At 43.1% G+C, this 20,490-nt stretch overlaps 1 protein-coding gene across 1 annotated transcript in view; it reads right to left on the bottom strand.

Moving 5' to 3' along the window:
- The window catches only part of CSNK2A2 (casein kinase 2 alpha 2), a gene marked incomplete at its 5' end in the record, with an annotated part of 38,410 nt that extends 28,191 nt beyond the window's left edge, over positions 1 to 10,219 (bottom strand). The window contains 3 exons of the mRNA XM_079723349.1: positions 237 to 338; positions 9,185 to 9,296; positions 10,116 to 10,219. Of these exons, the coding sequence (XP_079579475.1) occupies positions 237 to 338; positions 9,185 to 9,296; positions 10,116 to 10,219 (318 nt within the window). The remainder of the gene's footprint in view (positions 1 to 236; positions 339 to 9,184; positions 9,297 to 10,115) is intronic.
- Between the last annotated feature and the right edge of the window lie 10,271 nt (positions 10,220 to 20,490).

Genomic DNA, 20,490 nt, shown 5'->3' with positions numbered 1-20,490 from the left:
TTTCTACCTAAACTTTTAGGTTCCATAAAAGTGGTGGTGGCTATTTTATCATTGGGCCACCATGATTTTTTCTGGTTTTCAAAATCAGTTAGTAGTAAAGACAAACACAATCATTCCCACTATATTATAATGATGTTTTCCATTATTTTCAGGTTTTGTGACTTGACATACACACACACACACACACACACACACAAACACACACACACTCTCTCCCGCAACCACCAGGCACCTACCACAGGGTCCTTCACAGTGTCAATCAGCTTAATGATATTTGTTCCACCACGAAGGTTCTCCAGAATCTTAACCTCTCGTTTTATCTTCTTTTTCTTCACTGGCTTAAATACACAAGAGCAATCAGAAGTAAGACTCCTTTTGAAGTTAATAAATAAAACTTTAAAACAATGTTTATATCAAATGGATATTGTACTATCTTGCACACTGTGTTATGCTAAAGGGCATATCTAAATTAGAAAAAAAAAAAGAAAAGAAAGAAAGAGATAAAATGGGCCTGCTCATAAGAATCAAATAATTCATGGACTCATATAGCTTATGTGTCAAATTTTTAAGTAGTTACATTTAGGACACGTAAAATTTTGAATACCCATGTCATACTTTAAAAATAAAATGCTTACTAGATAACTAACTGCCAAATGGAAAATGTTATAGCTCTGAACAGCTGTCTATCATGCACTCACAAATGGAAAAACTGAAACAAAATGGTGAGACACCTGCTCTTCCAACGGGGTGCATGTAATTTTGTCTTCTAGGAGCGAAGACCAGTTCACTGACATCAAGTTACAAACTTGTTTCCCAGCTGCTGGCTCCCATGTCCTGTCTCCACTCCCATTTCCTTAATATCTAGAATCTGAAATCAGTTCAGAGCTAGTAAAACTTCCCAAGAGATCCCATTCCTAAAGAAAGAGATGATGGGTCAGCAAAGGAGAAAACTGACCTCTGACACAGAAGTGACTGAAAACTCCCACTACCTACTAACCTTTCAGTCTGCTGGATAGAAAAATCAAAAACCTTAATCAGAAATACTAGCATTATACATGTTATTTCTTGTCTTATATGGGCTAAAGAGTTTGAAGAAGAATAAAAGTAGTTATGGAAAAATAAGCATTATCATAATCAATCATGCTTTATAAAGTACTTATAAAGTACTTAAACAGTGACTGGCATATAGGAAGCAGTCAATAAATGTTAGCTTTACTATTTTCAAAGTTTTAGTTAGTAATAAATCATATTTCATCTTCACAAAATTCCTATGCAGTAGACGCAGGCAAGTTGAGCTATTTGCCCAAGGTCACACAGCTAATTCTAAAAAGTGGGGGCAGGATTCTAATCTAGACAATCTGACTGTAGGCCTCACTCTTAGCCACTGCGCTTTCATTTCCCAAGTGTGGCTATGGAAGAAACATAACTGAGGAAAAGGAGTATTCCACCCCTGAGACACTGTTATAAAAGCACAGGCAAAGAGAGTCCAATGGATTAGCCATGAAACAAGACTGAAAAAGCCTGTGTGTATGTGGTGCTGGTGGGATGGGGGGAGATGTAATATACACACATGCCAGAGAAACCTCTTGTTGGTCACCAAGCTACAGCTTTGAACACACAACAAAACAGAGATTATGAAATACAGAACACCTGCATCACCTGTAAGAGGGTGCTCAATTGAGAGACTGGAATCTGGCTGCAACCTTCCAAGCCAGCTGCCACAATCATGTCCACTCCACTTTGTCAGGGTTTTCAGAATAGATCTGGCTACTGTGGTTCTTCCCCAGGTCCACTTAGGAATTTTACTCCTTACTTCCTTTTTTCATAATTACAGAGCTCAATACTTTGGGAAAATGAAGCACTTGAATATGAAGTACAACTTGGTCAGAAAACAGCCAGAGAAGGATATACTATGAAATAAGTAGCCTATAAGCTTCAAAAATGTCAATCTCATGAAACACACAGAATGAACAACTATTCCAGTTTAAAAAGATATGACAACTGAATATAACACATGGTCTGGGATTTTCCTTTGCTATAAAGAACATTATAAGGACAACTGGCAAATGAGATTGAGAGCTGTAGATTAACAGCACTGCATCAATGTTAATTTCTGATTTTTGATCATGGCATTGTGGGTTATGTAAGCAATTGTTCTTGTTTTTAGGAAATAGAGGAAATTAGGGATGACTGCGATTTCCTCTCAGGCACTTAAGACATGTAAAAGAAATATAATTATTTATATGCACACACATACACATCTATGTGTGTGTATATATATATATATATATATACACAGACACGTGTGTATATATATGAAAGAGTGAGAGAGAAGGATAAAACAAATGTCAATATTTGAGAAATCTGGGTGAGAGATACGGCAATTTTTGCAATTTTTCTGTAAGTCTGAAATTTTGTTAGTAAGTTAAAAGAAAAATAAAAGCTGGTTATCATATCTAAACATTTAGCCGATACCAGTATATTCAATGTAAGAAAATTCTAGAGTCAATAGTCTAGAATTCTAGAGTCACTATTGGAAAGCAGTTACACATCTGTGGGAGTGGCAACAGAGGGAGAAAAACACAACGGCCAGAAGAAGCCTGTGTTCACCAAAATCCCTCTTCTCCCTCTAACAGTGAATTAGTACAGGGGTAACCCATTAAATAAGTTGCTCCTACGACAATGCCCCATATAAAGCCTTGCTTTGTTCTCCCGTTATTCAGGAACAGATCAGGCAGGCACCCAGTTCCTGGACAACCCAGTTAAGATGAACATATTTTTCATTATGTCTAAAGGTAACCTATAGAGCACGTGAAGCATACTTTGTTGCCCAATTGTCACCTGTCCAATAACTTCCCAAACTAGAGACTGGGGACAGCAGGACAATTCTGAAGTGGCACAATGGAGTCACACTGCAGCTGGAGTTCTCATATACTGACAAAAGACCAAGAGACTGTAAGAAAAAGGAGAGTGATGTACAGCTCAGGACACTTCCCTCCAAAGCAGGGGCACCAGGTCTCTACAGGACCCAGGCTACGGGTAACTCCCTTTAGCCTCAAGCTCACTCCTCTGAACCTAAGAGATGCTCCAGAAGCTGAAAAACCAATGAGCTCTTAGGCAGTGAAAGCAAAGATTTAAATTCTATAAAAAGAATTGAAGAGAAAAAGTTAGGATTTATAAGGGAGGATCCTTGCATCCGAAGGAAAAGAGACCATGAATTTTTATAGAAGTAAGGATGCTCTGACCCTCTAGCCCACTGTCTGCATTCATTCACCGTCACTAAAGTGGAGAATACATTTCCATCACAATCTCATCATTTCACATTTCATCCTGCATGCTAGAAAAAGCCTCTGTCTCACCTAAGGTTCATTTATTCCAACTCAGAGAATATCTGGTTCTAACTGAATCAGTTTAGCTGTTTAACAAAACAAAAAAATTCAAACTCAAAGTCTAGTAGATAAAATGGCAAAAAAGCTACTAAAAAAGAAATTAAAGTATTAAATCAAGTTTCAATAATAAATTAATTTTGGCACACACCTAGAGAGAATATTTAAAGGGGAAAAACTCATTTAAAATGTTCTGTGCATGAGCTCTGAAAAGAAAGAAAAACAGATTTTTTTCAGAAGGTTTCTGCTCACAGGCGAAGACTCCCAGCTATTCAGGAGAACCTTGTTCAATGTAATCCAAGAGTAAGGTCCTTTTTCTCCTTCCCTATTCACCAACATTAAACATTTTAAAACAAAAGACTAATTTAGTACTGGCTGCTTAGAAAGACAAAAGTTGCTAAGGCCAGTAATCTGTCCTATCTACTCACAGCAGATTTTTAAGAAGCCAGATCTGAGAATGATTTCAATTACTAGCGTTTAATTGTGACTGAATTTGCAAAGTAATGTCTACCAAAGGCATAAGAATTATGACCTCAATAAATGCCAGCAAATGTTAATAGGCAAAGTCCCGTTTTAATTTCTTTCCAAGCATAACTGAACTGATAAATTCAAGGGAGGCAGGAATATAGCTCAGAACTTTCAAATCTGGTATTACTTTTATTCCACTACCAAAGCAACAACTGCCCCACTAAGATTAATTTCATCACCGCAATAAACAATTACAATGAACAATGGTTGTCAGGAATGTAGGATAGAGTAGAAAGAAAGCTCAGTTTGGATGATGGCTTTTATTTTATTACCCTGGTAGCATCTCTAAAATCCATTACGACTGACCTAAATATAAACATTATCTGAGCAGTGTTTATTTCTTCACAGCAAATTTGCCCCTAATCTTTCAACTCTCGTCTTCTCAATTACATTATCAACGTCTTGAACTGTTTATTCTAGATTAAAACAATTTTTTTATTTAAAAATGTGAGGCACATAGCAGGCCTCTTGAATCTCATGGAGAGGATGGTACAGTCCTTTCTACTACTGGTTCTGCTCTCTGAGCAAGTGATCAGGATGAGACTTGGAAGAACTGTATGGGTTAAAAAAGTATAAAAACACTGGTTCTTGTGGTATCAAACAAGAAAGGAAAGTAACATTTCACTTACACATTAAATATGATGCTGTGGATACAAACCAGAGAACCCAAGTCTGGGTCCCTATAGCTCTCTGGGCTTTCATCTATCCCACACTTCAACCAGCAACCCTCTGATGTCAAATATTTCCCTTCAGAAGAATAACTCCAAAAATCATTGGAAACAAATTAATTCCATTTGACTTCCAGTGAGTGTTTGGCCATCTTTCCAGTACAGTTCAGAACATCCAGCAAATGTCCTACTTGTGTCCCTCACATCTACCAAGACTCCATGGGAGGGACCAAAGGTCATGAACCTAGTGCTTCTGCCCCCCACCAGCCATGGGACCCCGAGCAAACTGCACGTTCCCCTGGGTCTGTAAAAAAAAGAGGCTGGGTTCTAATAATATCCGTGCTCCCCTATCCTGTGACTCTGTTTCACAGGTTAACCACACTCTCAATGTCTGACCCCACAACCACAATATTAGAAACAGCACTGACTAGTTCACAATTTTTAATATTTGTATTTTTAAAAAATATCTATTCATTTATTTATTTGGCTGTGCCGGGTCTTAGTCACAGCACGCGGGATCTTTGTTGCTGTATGCAGGATCTAGTTCCCTGACCAGGGATCGAACCCAGACCCCTGCATTGGGATCGCGGAGTCTTAGCCACTGGACCACCAGGGAAGTCCCCAAATTTTTATTTTTAATACTTTAATAATACTCTTTTAAACACTTTTTATAAACCATGAGATGTGTATAGAAACTAGAAATCACCAAAATATTTAGATAAATTAGTATCAATGTCTTGTTTCAGAACAATGATGTCTTGGCACACTTGCCTAATAAAGTAAATGGAGGGTTAAAAACCTAGCAGCTGATGAAGTAGAAATAAATGAGAAAGCACAGAGCAAACATCGTTTTGATATAACCTAAACAGCCACCAGCCCACTATGAAGTAACTAAAAAAATCCGTAATCAACAGTCATCTCATCTTTTTTTTTTTTTTTTTGGTGGTACGCGGGCCTCCCACTATTGTGGCCTCTCCCGTTTGGAGCACAGGCTCCGGATGCGCAGGCTCAGCGGCCATGGCTCACGGGCCCAGCCGCTCCGCGGCATGTGGGATCTTCCCGGACCGGAGCACGAACCCGTGTCCCCTGCATCGGCAGGCGGACTCTCAACCACTGCGCCACCAGGGAAGCCTCATCCTTCTTTTAACACTACCTCCTGCAAGTACAAAAATTTAAATATACCTACAAACAAGTAGGCTAAACCTGCTGAAAAAATAAACTTGTATTACCATCATTCTTTGTTTGAAGCTTGATAATTAATTTCTGGGGGGAAAAAATGGACAGCCAAGCTCTTTGTATAAAATAAGACTACAAACAGGAAACCTAATATGAGGATTTCCAGTCCTTGCAGCATGGGTCCAAAAGCCCGCACATTTGTTTTTTAAAAACTGGTATTGCTCTTAACTTCTACTTAGAAAATAGCAGTTGAATTTGAAGGATCCCAAGAACTCTAAGAAGAGATGAAATCCATACATAGGTGATACTCACAAAGTGCTAAAAGTTGTACAAAATGGCCAAATGTTTTTATTTCTGTCTATACCTTCCTAAGAGGTACTACAAAGGAACTGAAAAGTTGACTTTTCAAAATCAAGATGAAACCTCAGGCACAAAAGTGTTTTTCTGCCCTGCTATATTAACGCTTACCATCCACCCTCCCCCCACCTCGGCCTTTTCTCCTCAAAACAATTTCTGTCAAAAAAAAGATATAACCTCCCTATTGATTGGAAAGTTTTCTTTGAAGATTTCCAACTCAGGATCTCACTTCAGCATAGACAGAAACATTTTGCTCACCAATTTCTAAATTCCTAAAACCTCTTAACAGCCCCAATATCTTTTGATCACAAAAATATTGAGAAATCTACTGATGTAAATTAAATGATATAAAATCCCTCTGTGGTCATTCATCATCCAACCATTGTCATATATTGAAAAGGACTGGATGGAATGTTCACCAAAAAAGCAGGCAGCCCCTGTCCTCAAGGAATGTACCCTCTGTCTCAGTCACAATGTGCACATCAATAAATAATTCCTTCCTGAAGTTGAAATACAGTACGCCTAGATGAAGAGGAAGCTTTTTCTGGATTCCTTCAAATTATGAGCAACTGGCACTCTGTTAAGGAACTAATTTCCTGTGGCCAAGCACCACAACAGTAGGTATTAGTCATAACTTTGACTTATCTGAATAGGGGCACTTTACTGAGTAAAGACCCTATTCTTTTTAAAAAACAATACTTTTAATCTACTTTAATTCAGCCTGTCAGAACAAGAAAACCCGACAATACCATTAGTAGTTTCTTACCCCATCCTTCAGACAGAACAAAATCTGGACAGAAATGTCACAGGGCTTTGAAAAACAGAAAGTGAGTGTAGTTTTCACCAGTGGAAACAAGGTGGTTCAGGCTGCACTGAGAAGAACTTGTGTGGAAAAGATACAAGAAACAACACTTCATCAAGGGGGCATCCAGAGCATCAAGGGGGCCTCCCAAGTCTTATTCGAGAACACTGGAACTTACTATGTGCTCAACGTTAAGATCTTATAACCCAGTGCTAAAATGAGCAGTAAGAGACAGGAAGAAATGGGAAACAGGAGTTCTGGCTAAGGGCTATTTCAACATAGTGATGTTAGATATGTTTCTTTGTGCCTACATTTCTTGTCAGTTAAAAATAACCTTCAGCTTCCATATTGGGTTCCCTAAACATATCCTGCGAATCTTTAGAGCAGGGGAAAAGCTATCCAGCAACTGAGGCTATGAAGCTCTCTACAAGGATGACTAAAGGGCAACGTGATGCTTCCCTAAATGAACGTACTGTTATTTACATGTACACCTGAATGCTGTTCCTTTTCAAAAAAGACACTACAGGAAGTTGCACACTTACTCTAAAAATGCTACCGTCGCACAAATGTTTAGACATTTTTCTGGAATTGCTTTAGAGTCAGCAGTTTATTCTTCTGAATGTACAGCAATGGACTGTGGATATTCTTAATTTCAACTTATGCCTTGCTTAAAATTTCCTAAAGAGATTTTAAGCAGCTTATATTAAAAACATTTATGCTAACGTATAAAGAAAAAAATTGTATGCCTTTGCCAGGTGATTTCTCTGAAGAGAACATTTCTTTCAATATTTATGCTTGTGAAGAAAAACAAACAAAAAAGATCACATGACTCTGTAGGTGCAATACATGTTTAGGGAAGAGGAGAGTCAAAAACTCCACATCTTCAATATCAGTTCCTCACTTCTTACCCCAGTGTTTCTGACAGCACAAATAATTTGCCTATTTCTCTCAACTGCAATCCTGCCTCTTCATCACTAGGCCAGGATGGTACTGCGTAATAGAGATAATCACTTTTTGGAAAGGTGATTTTCAGACAGTCTAAGCCTGACCCCTCTTTCTAAATAGGGACACAGCTGCCTTAACTCTACTTAAGATACAAAAACAGCTTTTCAATCCCACATTCTTATTCACAAAGCCTCTTCAAAATGGCCACAATGTGGGCTTCCCTGGTGGCGCAGTGGTTGAGAGTCCGCCTGCCGATGCAGGGGACATGGGTTCGTGCCCCAGTCCGGGAAGATCCCACATGCCACGGAGCGGCTAGGCCCGTGTGCCATGGCCGCTGAGCCTGTGCGTCCGGAGCCTGTGCTCCACAACGGCAGAGGCCACAACAGTGAGAGGCCCGCATACCGCAAAAAAAAAAAAAAAAGTCGCCACAATGTAACTCTTGTATATGTAAAAGTGCTTATATTAACTCTTTGGTCATCTCAAGATTTCACTAAATGACATGCACACATATTAAATAATCTGGCAATGATGAATACCCTTCACAGATTCTAAGAATTACTTTTTAGTACACCCTATAAAACATTATCAAAGCTACACAATCAGTCACCTGGAAGATAATTTAGCCAACATTTCATGCTCATTAAGATCATGCCTTCATTCAAGAGATGACAAAGGTGTATCTTTAACAAACTTAGGCTGCTAAACCAGATTCAGGCTGTTTTGTTCCCGTTATTATTTTAGTGATTATAAGTGTATCCTCCACTGCTCCCAACTTCACTTCTACTAGCTGATAAGCAACAATGAACCTTCCTGACACTATTGGCTCACTATATTCAGCCCACCTGAAACTTATCAACAAAGGAGAAAAAACAATGATTATCCACTGAGGTGTTTCCCTCTGCTCAGGCTTCAAGCTCATCTTCGAAGCTACTCAATTGTTTCCAACTTCCTCTCTGGAATAAGAAGCTCAGTACTCAGGGAGCTCCTGGAGTGACAGGATCTTCACGAAAAGGCTCTTCTTGCTCCCGAACACCTATTGATTTTGTAACAAATGGAGCCCCGTTGGAATTTCCACTTTGGGACCCCATAATTACATTTCAGAACAAGAACGTTCCTGAACTATCATGCTTAGATTTGAAACAGGTCTGCGTATTTTCTTGAAAGTTCACAGGAAAACGGGGTGGGAGGAGTAGCAGAGAGACATCAGGCAGAAGATACGTAAAATGAGAGCTTGTACTACTCATTCTAGAATGTGGCTGGAGTAGTTTATATCCTCCTGACCTGTGAAAAAGAAATTTTAACGCTACTCATAAGACACTCACCTTGAGAATTTTGACAACCACTCTCTCATTGTTGGTGATGTTAATGGCCTCAAATACTTCACTATACTTTCCCCTACCAAGTTTTCGAACCAGCTGGTAATCGTCTTGATTACTGTGAAAGGCAAGAAAGAGCGACACATAAAGGCCAGGACTTGGGATTAACTGAGCCTATGCCCACTACACACCCCCATCCAGCCGCTTCCATTAATCAAGCACTTGGAAGTGTCTATATACATCATGCCACGACTCATTACCTAAATGAAAGCCACAACATAAACTTGGCTCCCTTCACTGGACGCAGCTCCTAACCTAACTGGTCCCTCATTAACTTGGGGGAGATGAGGTAGGAAGGCAAGGGTCTGAGCCAATTTAGAGAGATGAGCAAAGCATCACCATCCTGGAGGCTCAGAAGTGCCCCTCTGCCCACAGCACCTGCCTTATACTTCACACGCCGAAGGTAGACAGCTCCTCCTTTGAGAGTCTGGACGTCTTTAAAAAATTTCCTCCCACCCAGCCTCATTTCAAAAAACTAAAAAGGCAGAGAATTTTAATAGCTCAAGAGTACAGCTGCTGACTTCCCACCCCAATAGAAACCCCAAAGCGTGAGAAGGGCCGCTCCCTCACTTCCACCAGGCTCTGGTTCCTGGACCCCTACACTTGTCAGTAAGAAAGCATTCCCTGGGGTGAGCGGGAGAGAGGGGTGCGCACGGCGGAGAGGAAGGAACGAGAAGGGGGGAGAGGGAGACGAGAACATAGTGTGTGTGTGTATGGGGGAGGGTCTGCCGCCCACCCCAGACCCGAGGAAGCACGGGCCCAGCGGGGAAACAGATCGCTGGGGGGACAGATCGCGGGGAGCGAGTGCGGTCTGCGTCGGGGGGCGGGGGTGGGGGTGGGGGTGAGAGGGCCCGGCGGGGGACGGCGGCGGCTTTACCCCCAGCTCGGGACGTGAGCTTCATAGTCCCAGTACTCGCGGCTCCTCAGGCTGTTCACCTCGGCGTAGACCCGGGCCCTGCTGCCCGCGGCCGGGCCGGGCATGGCGGGCGGGACCGGGGGGCGCCGCGGGGCGCCGAAGGCGGCGGCGGGGCGGCGGGGGTCGCGGGGCGGCGGGCGGAGGAGGCGGCGGGCCGCGGGCCGCCGGAGGAGGAGGAGGAGCGCGGCTGCGGGCGTCCGCGCCAGGCCGGGCCCGCGGGGGCGGGCGGGCTGGGGGCGCGGGGGGCGCCGGCCGAGCCGGCCCGGCCCTGGAGCGGCCGGCGGGGTGGCGGGGCGGGAGGCTCTTGCAATCCGCGGCGGCCTCCGCTTGGCTCGCGGCCCCGCGGCAGCGGCGGCGGCGGCGGCGGTGGCTGCACCAGCAGCGGCAGCCGCCGGCCGGGGAAAGGGTAGCGGCGGCGGCGGTGGCGAAGAAGGAGGAGGAGGAGGAGGAGGACACCCGGAAAAGAGGCCGCGCTCACTAGGAGCGGCCGTCGCCCGGCCCGGGGCCTCCCGGCTCACAGCGCCCCCTGCTGCGTGGGGGGACCCGCCCGGCGGCCCGGCCCCACCCCCGGCCCCGCCCTCCAAGGCTACCTTCCAAGTCTCCCCATCCTCGGTCTGGCCTAACGCCCTCATCACGGAGTCTCGTCCACCCACAGGCTACTGCCCTAGAGGCTTACCCCTCGCATACCCTTTTAGGACTCTCCTAGAGACCCCTACCCAAAGCTCTCTACTCTCTCGTCATCCAGAGTTTACCCACCCCAACCTCCCAAACGGACACTGTTGTGACCTTTTTGTCACACAAAGTTCCCATCAAGTCCCTCCCTAATGACTCGATCTTATCTCTCAGAACCTCTCCAACTCAAGAGAGTTCCCCATCCCTCCCAGACACCCCGTCTTCCCCCAATGGACCCTGCCCTGTCACCCAGAGACTCTTGAACCTCAAGACTTCCTCTTCTCTCCTCATCCAGAGCCTTCCTCACGAAACCCTTCTTTTACGCTTTCCTCCAAATTTCCTTCCAGAACCTTCCCTAAGAACCCTCTGTATGTTCACTTCTGTCACTTGGTTAAGTTGGAGTCAGCCGGGTTTCTCACTGTAAAGTTCCTATTTTTCCCTTTGTAATTAATAAGCAATTTGTGGGGAGATACTTGAGGACCATGTAAACCCTGGTTTTGTTTGGGGCCACACAGAGCAGAAGAACAATTGTGAGGGACAGGCTAGGGGCATGGACTGAGGGTGGTGTAGCCAACCAAACTTTGGCCTATTTTATTATGTTGTCTTCTAGCCCTGAACACTCTTCTCTCTCTCTCTCTTTTTTTTTTTTTTGCGGTACGCGGGCCTCTCACTGCTGTGGCCTCTCCCGTTGCGGAGCACAGGCTCCGGACGCGCAGGCTCAGCGGCCATGGCTCACGGGCCCAGCCGCTCTGCGGCATGTGGGATCTTCCCGGACTGGGGCACGAACCCGTGTTCCCTGCATCGGCAGGTGGACTCTCAACCACTGCGCCACCAGGGAAGCCCCACTCTTCTCTCTTTGATCTTCTGGGCCTTTCTTTTGTCTTGCTTTCCCATCCCACATTTTTTTTTTTTGTCAACAGAACTTCCTCACTCAGCCCAGGTTGCTCTGACTCCAATCCTTTTTCATATTCTGTTTTCTAGGTGAGACCCTGTTTCCTCCTTTTTGATATAGTTAAGGGCACAGACTGTGGAGTCAGATCCATCCGAGGTCTGAATCCCAGCCCTGCTACTTACAAGCTGTGTGACCTTGGGCCAATAACTTAATCTCTCTGTGCTGTAGATTTTATAGCATAAAAATAGTAATGGCACCTACTTCACAGGGCTATGGGGAAAATTAGACAAGGTAAGCCATGTAATACACTTAGAACAGTGTCTAGCAGGTACTACATGCTCAATATTATTATTATCAGACCAGGGCCTTCCTCCTACACTTTTCTGTCCTTGAGATCACCACATGCCCATCTTTCAGTTCTTTTCTACCCTCCAAGCTTGACCAGGGCCACCTCCACTCCCTCCACTCCCATCTTGCTATGCCTGACTCCTTTTTCCTCTTCAAGTCTCACCTTTAAGTTCACTTTAAATGTTAGAGTTGATACTGCTCTATCCCAGCACCCATCCACATTCTTCAGAAAACTGCATATTTTCTAATTATTTGTTTCCTAGGTTATTGTCTGTTTCCTCCACTGTAGAAACAGCGTGAGAACAAAAACTGAGTCTGGTTGCTCACCACTGTCTCACCCAGCATCTGCCACAGCTCAAGGCTTTCAATAAAAACAGTGTTACCCTACAGAGCATGTATTAATTACAAAGGGCAACCTGGAGGTCATCACGCTAATCATGAATCAAACTTAACATCATCAGTAAGGGACTAACTGACCCTCTGATGTGATGCATCAAGAAGGGACACAACATTTGCCCCCAGATTTTAACTTTAATCAGACAAATCCAAACTGGGGAGCATTCTGCAAAACAACTAGCCTAGACTCTTCAAAAAGATGTGTCACAAGAGAAAACAAAACAAAAAACCAAAACTCTGGAGTAATGCTCTTTATTAAAGAGCCTGAGAGATATAACTAAATGAAGTGTATCATTCTGGATTCGATCCTGAATGAAAAAGGTAGGAAGGAAAGGAAAGAGAGATGGAGGGAGGAAGGGAAGGAGAAAGAATACAGCTAAAAGGACACTACGTATTGGGACTACTGAGGAAATTTGAATATAGGATGTATATTACATAAAAGTATTGTATCAATGTTAAATTTTATGAGTGTGAGGATTATGTTGTGGTTAGGCAGGAGACTCTCTTGATCTTAGGAGTTATATGCCAAGTGTTTAGGGATGAAGTCTCATGATATCTGCAACTTACTCTCAAATGGTTCTCCAGAAAAACATGGGTTCCTAAGAGCACAAGCATGCAAGGGAGAGGGGAGAGATTACAGAGAAATGTTGACAGTTGGAGAACGTGATTGGACTACATGAGCTCACAATTTTTTGGTACTTTGAAAATTTTCAAAATAAAAACTGGAAAAAAATAAATAAAGCATTTATGGAATAAGTGGGCTTTGGAATTTAATTCCCAAACCTGCAAACCTCCCTAAATCTCTGTTGCATGAGAAGACACAAACGTTCTCAAATTCTTAATGCAGCCTTAGGATTTCTTTCTGACAAGTCCCTGTGAACTAGTCTAGACCAGAGGTTTTCAATTCTGAGCCCTGGATGAGCTTCCTAGGTTCAAGGAAACCTTGACACTGTGCAAATTTGTGGGTCAGTGTGTGTGTGTGTGTTTATGCATATGGGTGTGTGTGCATTCTGTCCTTAGCATCCATCAGATTCTCAAAGGAGCCCATGGCCCAAAAAGGATTCCAAACTACTGGTCTAACTACTAGGTCCAGTCCCAGCTGGGGTTCCATTCCTTACCTCCGACCTCACCCACTTCTGACCCCACCTACCCTCCCTCCACCTTTCTCTCATCCCTCACCACCTAACCCACACCCATCTCACGTAACCTGCTCCCACACCTGCCGGGATGCCTGAGGATTTGCCCACACATCACTCTGGTGCAAAATGCCCTTGGATTTGGCTGACACTTGGCTAACTCAGCCCTGAAACTTGCAGTCAGTCCTCCCACGGCCAAATGGAGTATGCTTTTGTGGTTTCTTGGTAGGTAGGTTAGGCATTCCATGGACTTGGTAGAGACCCACCTCCTCTCCTTCCTGCCAGTTTGCCATGCAGTGTGCTTGGTGTGAATTAAGATGGGTGATTGGAGATGGTACCAATGCAGCTTTTACTGAAGGAGTAAGATTCACTTGGATATGGAGAAGGACAGGCCAGTGGCTCTGCAGGGATGGCAGACAGGGTAGGGACATTCAGTGAACCAGAATCAACCTCCTCTAATTACTCTGTGTGTGTGGGTCTGAGGATGAGCATAATTCAGGGTTACACAAGGGAGAATAAAAGAGGGCATCTTGAGTCAACTGGCCCAAGAATTTAATACCAGCTCCTCCTATGCCCCCAAATTCTAACCAAATACTAAAAAATAACCCCCAACCCCCCTCCCGAAATTAAAAAACCCTCACAAGAACACCTTCTATCTTTCCAAGGCCTATTTCCAAAACATTTGAGAGGTTTACAGGCTTTTATGCTATATTGCTGATTCTTAGAACCTAGCCCAAGAAAATGATGACAATTATGATCAAAGAATTATTAATGGTAGTGACAATTTGTGTGTTCAATATCATTGAATCCTGCAAAAACCCTGAGGCTAAAAACCATTGAATTTACCCCTTAACTGGGTGGATTGTATAGTATGTGAATTATATCTCAAGAAAGCTCTTTAAAAATCCAGTGAGGTTGGAGCTATTGTAAGGATCTCCTTTTTGCAGTTGTGGAAACCAAGACTCCAATTACATGGATAATTGAAGCAGAGCCTGGATTTGAACTCTGGTCTTTCTGACCACCAAGTCCATTTCTGATTCAGTATATCCCCCCAAAGACCTAAAGATGTTAATCATGAAAATCATCATCTTTAAAATCATGAAAATGTAAAACAACCTAAATATCCCCAATTGGGGGACCAGTTAAATAAATCGTGTATCCCTACAGTGAAATATTAGGGATCATTAGAAATTATGATTATCAGGAATTTTTAGTGATGAGAAAAATTTTATTATATGAGGTTTACTTGTGTAAAAAATTACACAAGTAATTGTGGTAAGCAGAATAATGCCACAGTCTCCGCCTTGTTCCCCAGAGATCTCTACTTTCTAATCTCTGTGACCTGTGAATATGTGAATATATTACTTCACATGGAAAAAGAGGCTTTGCAGATGCAATTAAATTAAGGATTTTGAGATGGGGAGATTATCCAGGATTAGCCAAGTGGGCTTAATGTAATCACAAGGGTCCTGATGAAGGAAAGAGAGGCAGGAGAGCCAATGAAGTAGATGTGAAGATGGAAGCAGAGGTCAGCGTGATGCAATTGCTGGCTCTACAGGTGGAAGGGGGCCATGAGCCAAGAATTGTAGTCAGCCTCCAGAAACTGGAAAAGGCAAGGAAACATTCCCACCTAGCAACTCCAGAGGGAATGCAGCCCTGCCAACACCTTGATTTTAGTCCAATGACACCCATTTCGAACTTCTGACCTCTTGAACTATAAGATAATAAACCTCTGTTGTTTTAAGCCACCAAGTTTGCTGTAATTTGTTATAACAGCAACAAGAAACTCATACAGTAGAATATAGTTACTAAACATTCTTCAAGAAACTCAGTCAGTGAGGTTAAAAGTGAAGAGTGTTCTTCTTTCCCTTGGACATTCTCACAGTTTGGTGTGTATCCTTCCAGGCCTTTTCCTCTGCAATAAGAACATATAATACAATAACATATAATACAATGTATCTTCTTTTGCTTTGCTTTGCTTTGTACCAAAGTGTGTATACGTACTTAGTAGATAAGTTCTCAGGCTTGTAACAAATGTATAGAAAAAGAACTGCAAAGAGCTACAATAAGTGCCTTTGAGTCTGGGAATCACTTGACTTTTCCTTTGTGGTCAGAAAAAATAACAAATGTTTAGATGCTGTTTACTATCTTGGCCCTTCTCCCAACAACCTATGAGTTAGTGGGGGCTTTTCACCAGTTGGGAGGTTGTAGAGGGTTGGGGAGTAAGGTCTTAAATTCTCTCTGTAATCAGAGGAATCCACAGGGAATGCTGGGCTCTCATTTCTGTGTGTCTTTGAGGCTCCAGACAGGTGAATAAAGTGTGTTCGTTAGGGCCGCACTGACGGCACTGCACCTGGGTCCATTCCCACAACTTGCTTAGGGATAACACGCTTTGATTCTTTATTTCTTTTTTTTTTTTTTTTTTTTTTTTTGCGGTACATGGGCCTCTCACCGTTGTGGCCTCTCCCGTTGCAGAGCACAGGCTCCGGACGCGCAGGCTCAGCAGCCATGGCTCACGGGCCCAGCCGCTCTGCGGCATGTGGGATCCTCCCAGACTGGGGCACGAACCCGAGTCCCCTGCATCGGCAGGCGGACTCTCAACCACTGCGCCACCAGGGAAGCCCTGATTCTTTATTTCTTAATCATCCTTAAAGTGTGACCCACTCCACCCTCCACCCAGCAGGTGTCCCTACAGAGGGGCAGGAGCAGATGTGGCACAGCCTGCTCAGACTAGAAACAGAAATTTTCTGCCGGTGCTCCAGTGGGGTCCTTTTTTATTCAGCCTTGTTTTTTTTTTTAAATTAATTTATTTTATTTTATTTATTTTTTATTTTTGGCTGCGTTGGGTCTTTGTTGTTGCATGCAGGCTTTCTCTAGTTGCGGCGAGCGGGGGCTACTCTTCGTTGCAGTGCACGGGCCTCTCACTGCGGTGGCTTCTCTTGTTGCGGAGCACGGGCTCTAGGGGCACGGGCCTCAGTAGTTGTGGCTCGTGGGCTCTAGAGCACAGGCTCAGTAGTTGTGGCGCACGGGCTTAGTTGCTCTGCGGCATGTGGGATCTTCCCGGACCACGGCTCAAACCCGTGTCCCCTGCATTGGCAGGCGGACTCTTAACCACTGCGCCACCGGGGAAGCCCTATTCAGCCTTGTTTGACTGCAAAAGGGGGCACACTTTTCACCCCTGTCCCCCATCACCCATCTTTTCTGAGAAGCTCAGTGAACTCAAACTCTCCTATTCTCAGGGAAAGAGATAAACTCATTCAGACTAAAATGTCAATAACAGCTCTCTAAAGAGGATTTGCATTTGAAGGAGGGTCTGGACTCAGAAGTCCTGCAGAATGGATCCTTCATCACGCAGTGTGAGTGGTAGGTGGAGGGGTTATTTTGAAGGGCAGGCAGTACCTCCCTGAGAGCTGCACCCACCCCGAGACTGAGGTAGGCATTTGGAGGGGCGTGGGCTGAACTCTACAGTAACAGGCACCACAGCCCCTGGCAAGGCCATTGTACTTCGCAAACATTTATCCTCTTCCGGGCAGACCAATTGCTCTTCCAAATTGTCCACAATCACCATCAACTCCCACCTCCCATCCATCACCAAGTCCAGCTGGTTTTCTGTCCAGCTGGCAGCTCACTTCCACCCTCCTGTCTTGATGCCCATAGAGTTGGCCCTGACTTAAGCCTGAATCATTTCCTCCTTGCCTTTTCTGCAGGTCCTTTTCTGCAGCCATTTCTGGGCTGTCAGACTTACCACGTACTAACCCAGGGGTCCTTAACCTGGGTCAGTGGCTAGAACTCATTGGGTTCATAACCTCGGGTGAAAAAAAATTACATCTTTATTCACTAACCTCGAAATAAAATTGAGCATTTCCTTCCATTATGGATGTAGTAAATAAATAAATAAATAAATAAAAATGAAAACAAACAAAGCCCAGTAGTATTAGCGGCCCCTGCGAGTATGTCACTAGTAGAAATCCCAGATATTTGCTTGTCACTCACTTTACAGTTGGTGTTATTATTTTTGTTTTTAAGATTTTTTTGTTTTTTTGATATGGACCATTTATTTTAAAGTCTTTACTGAATTTGTTACAATAGTGCTTCTGTTTTATGTTTGGGTTTTATGGCCCCGAGGCATGTGGGATCTTAGCTCCCTGACCAGGGATCGAACCTGCACCCCCTGCATTGGCAGGAGAAGTCTTAACCACTGGACCGCCAGGAAAGTAAGTCTCTGGTGTTTTGTTTTGTTTTGTTTTTCAGATTCTCATGTTTTATTGCCATATCTTCATAAACATTTAAAAGGGAAAAATATCATCACTGCAGTCTTGACAAGTAAGATTTAATCCTTAACTAGATTGTAATGGATCCTCTCAGAATTGAAGAAAATGGTTGATAGAAGCATAAGGTGGCATTTGGTGCTGGTCATTCAGTTCATGAGGCTGTAGACTGGAGCATGTGGTCAAGTGTGAAAGCTTGGCAGCTGGATCTTTCTGCTTGGTCCATTTCCCAGCCAGGTTAAACCCTTGTTCAAATTTACTAGCTGTGTTTCTGATTATAAATTGCTTAATCTCACTTTGCCTCAATATATTCCTGGCACATGATAAATATTCAATTAATGTTAGTTCTTATTGTTAGTGATCCAGAAGAATTTCAGCACAAACCCAAATATTAAGATGTTGTTTTAGATCTGCTTCTTTGGGTCACTTCTGATGAGCTTTCTAGTTAGTTAGGCTCATGATAGATGACGGTTGACCAGCAAAGATCCAACTGATTCATAAGATAGTTCCAAACCTTAGCTGTAGATTTTCCTGGAGGTCTCAGTTTTCGTCAGAACTTTGGAGATCATCTCAATACATCAGAAGTATGCCAATGCACAAAAGGAAAAATGTTCCATACTATACTAAAAGCCATTGCTGTCCAGAAGGACCAGCTGCTCTGATTGCCAGAGGCAAAACGTACAGTGGGATTGTCCCTCCTCCGGACATAAGGCATCTGTTTAGAAGGCTGTGAGGCTTTTTATTTGATAAACGTTTGATACATTTTTATTTGATAAACATTTGATAGACATTTGATACTTTTTATTTCCCCCAACAGATACTAGGGGATATACCCTAAGGAATAACAAAAAAAACATACAAAATAACAACAAAGAACCAGCTAAACTAAAAGACGTTGCACTTGCAGGCTCTTTTTGTTTTAGGAAGTGCATCATTTCTGGATGCTTGCAGAAGTCTTCCTGTTTGACTGGAAGATGACATGGAAAGCCCAAGTGCCAGTGATGGGCCAGCCCTATGACTGCAGGGGCCTGCCAGCTCCGCTGCTCACAAGAGCACAAAGTACAACAGAATTTCCTGTGGATGACCTGCCAGCTCCAGAAAGCACTATCTAAGCCCAAGAAGAAAATGAAAACTCCACAACCCTAAGTGGGGACCAATCCCTTCACTGAGAAAATGGAGGAGGAGACATAGACCACAGTGAGAGAGATGGTTGGGAGAAGACAGCCCTGGTGGCAAGCACAGTAGACACCGGTGGCATTGCTGGACTCACCCTGATTAGCACCAAGAATCGTGTCATTCTGCTGACACCGTAATCCTTAGACCCTGTTCTAATTTTGCCCTTTGCCCAGTAATGACCTTTAGAGGAAAAGGATCCCCTCCAGAACCACAAGTGGCATTTAGTTGTCATGTTTCATTTTTTTAATTGAGATATAATTGACATATATTAGTTTCAGGTGTACAACATAATGATTCCATACATGTATATGTTGTGAAATGATCACCACACTGAGTCGCGGTAACATCCGTCGCCACAGAGTTAGTTGTGGCTCTTTACTCTCTCTGTTTAGAACAGTTCCTCAGTTTCTTTTAGAAAATTATAGGCCAGTACTTTTGTAGCCTGATCCTCAGTTTGAGGTTATCTCATATCTCTTCATGATTTGATTCAGATTATGTATCCTTGGCAGAAATATTACAGAAATAATTCCATGTTCTCATAGCGTCCTGTCAGGTGACATACAATTTCTATCATCCTGTTACCCAAAGTTTTGATATTAACTTCAATCATTTGATTATCAAGGTAGTGTTTGCCAGATTTCTCCACTGTAAAGTCACTCTTTCTACCTTTTTAAGGAATATGTATTTTATGGAGAAGTGTTCTGAAAACTGTGTACTTATCCCAGTCTTCATCAAATTTTCTATTTATTTCTTTATGTTGGTATGAACTCATAGATTACTATTTTATTCAATGAGTTATAATCAATTCTTGTCATTAGTTATTTTGATGTTCAAACTGTCCCTTATATGGCTAGTGGGAGCTCCTTCAAGCTGGCTCCTGTATCCTCTCAATGTTCCATTATCCTTCGAGCACGTTCTTATTTTTTGGCACAAAAAAAATGTTCCTAGTTCGTCTTGTACTTTCGCTTCCCCAGGCCTGGAATCAACCATTTCTCCAAAGTGTCCTGATTCCTTTTAGTGGAGAAGAGTATGTAGAAACCAAGATCTGAACACAAGGTATGCTCACTCTTTCTTATTTCTTATTGCTGTTCCCAAGCCTTCTCCAGTCGACTGAGCTAGAGAATATGTATATATGTACGTACAGACACGCACACACACACACACACACATACACACACACACTTCATTTTCCTTCTATATTTATTTCTCTATCTGTGTTTATTGGAAACCGTGAGTTCACTGCGTATCTCCAATTCTAATCTAACACCATAGAATTCATTCTAGTTTTCTCCCTCTCTATATTTGTAACCCTCTTTTCTGACAGTGGGCAATCTGGCACATGCAGGCTCTTTTAGATGGCGGAGGGAGTGGTAAGAAAGGCCTCTCTGAGGAGGTGACCTTTAAGCTGAGACTTGAAGCAAGTGAGGGCATAAGCCATGCAGATTCTG

This window comes from Hyperoodon ampullatus, assembly GCF_949752795.1.
Source record: "Hyperoodon ampullatus genome assembly, chromosome: 18".
Lineage (NCBI taxonomy): Eukaryota > Metazoa > Chordata > Mammalia > Artiodactyla > Ziphiidae > Hyperoodon > Hyperoodon ampullatus.
Note: the sequence above shows the minus strand (reverse complement) of the source record. Positions and strands in the feature narration are given on the sequence as shown.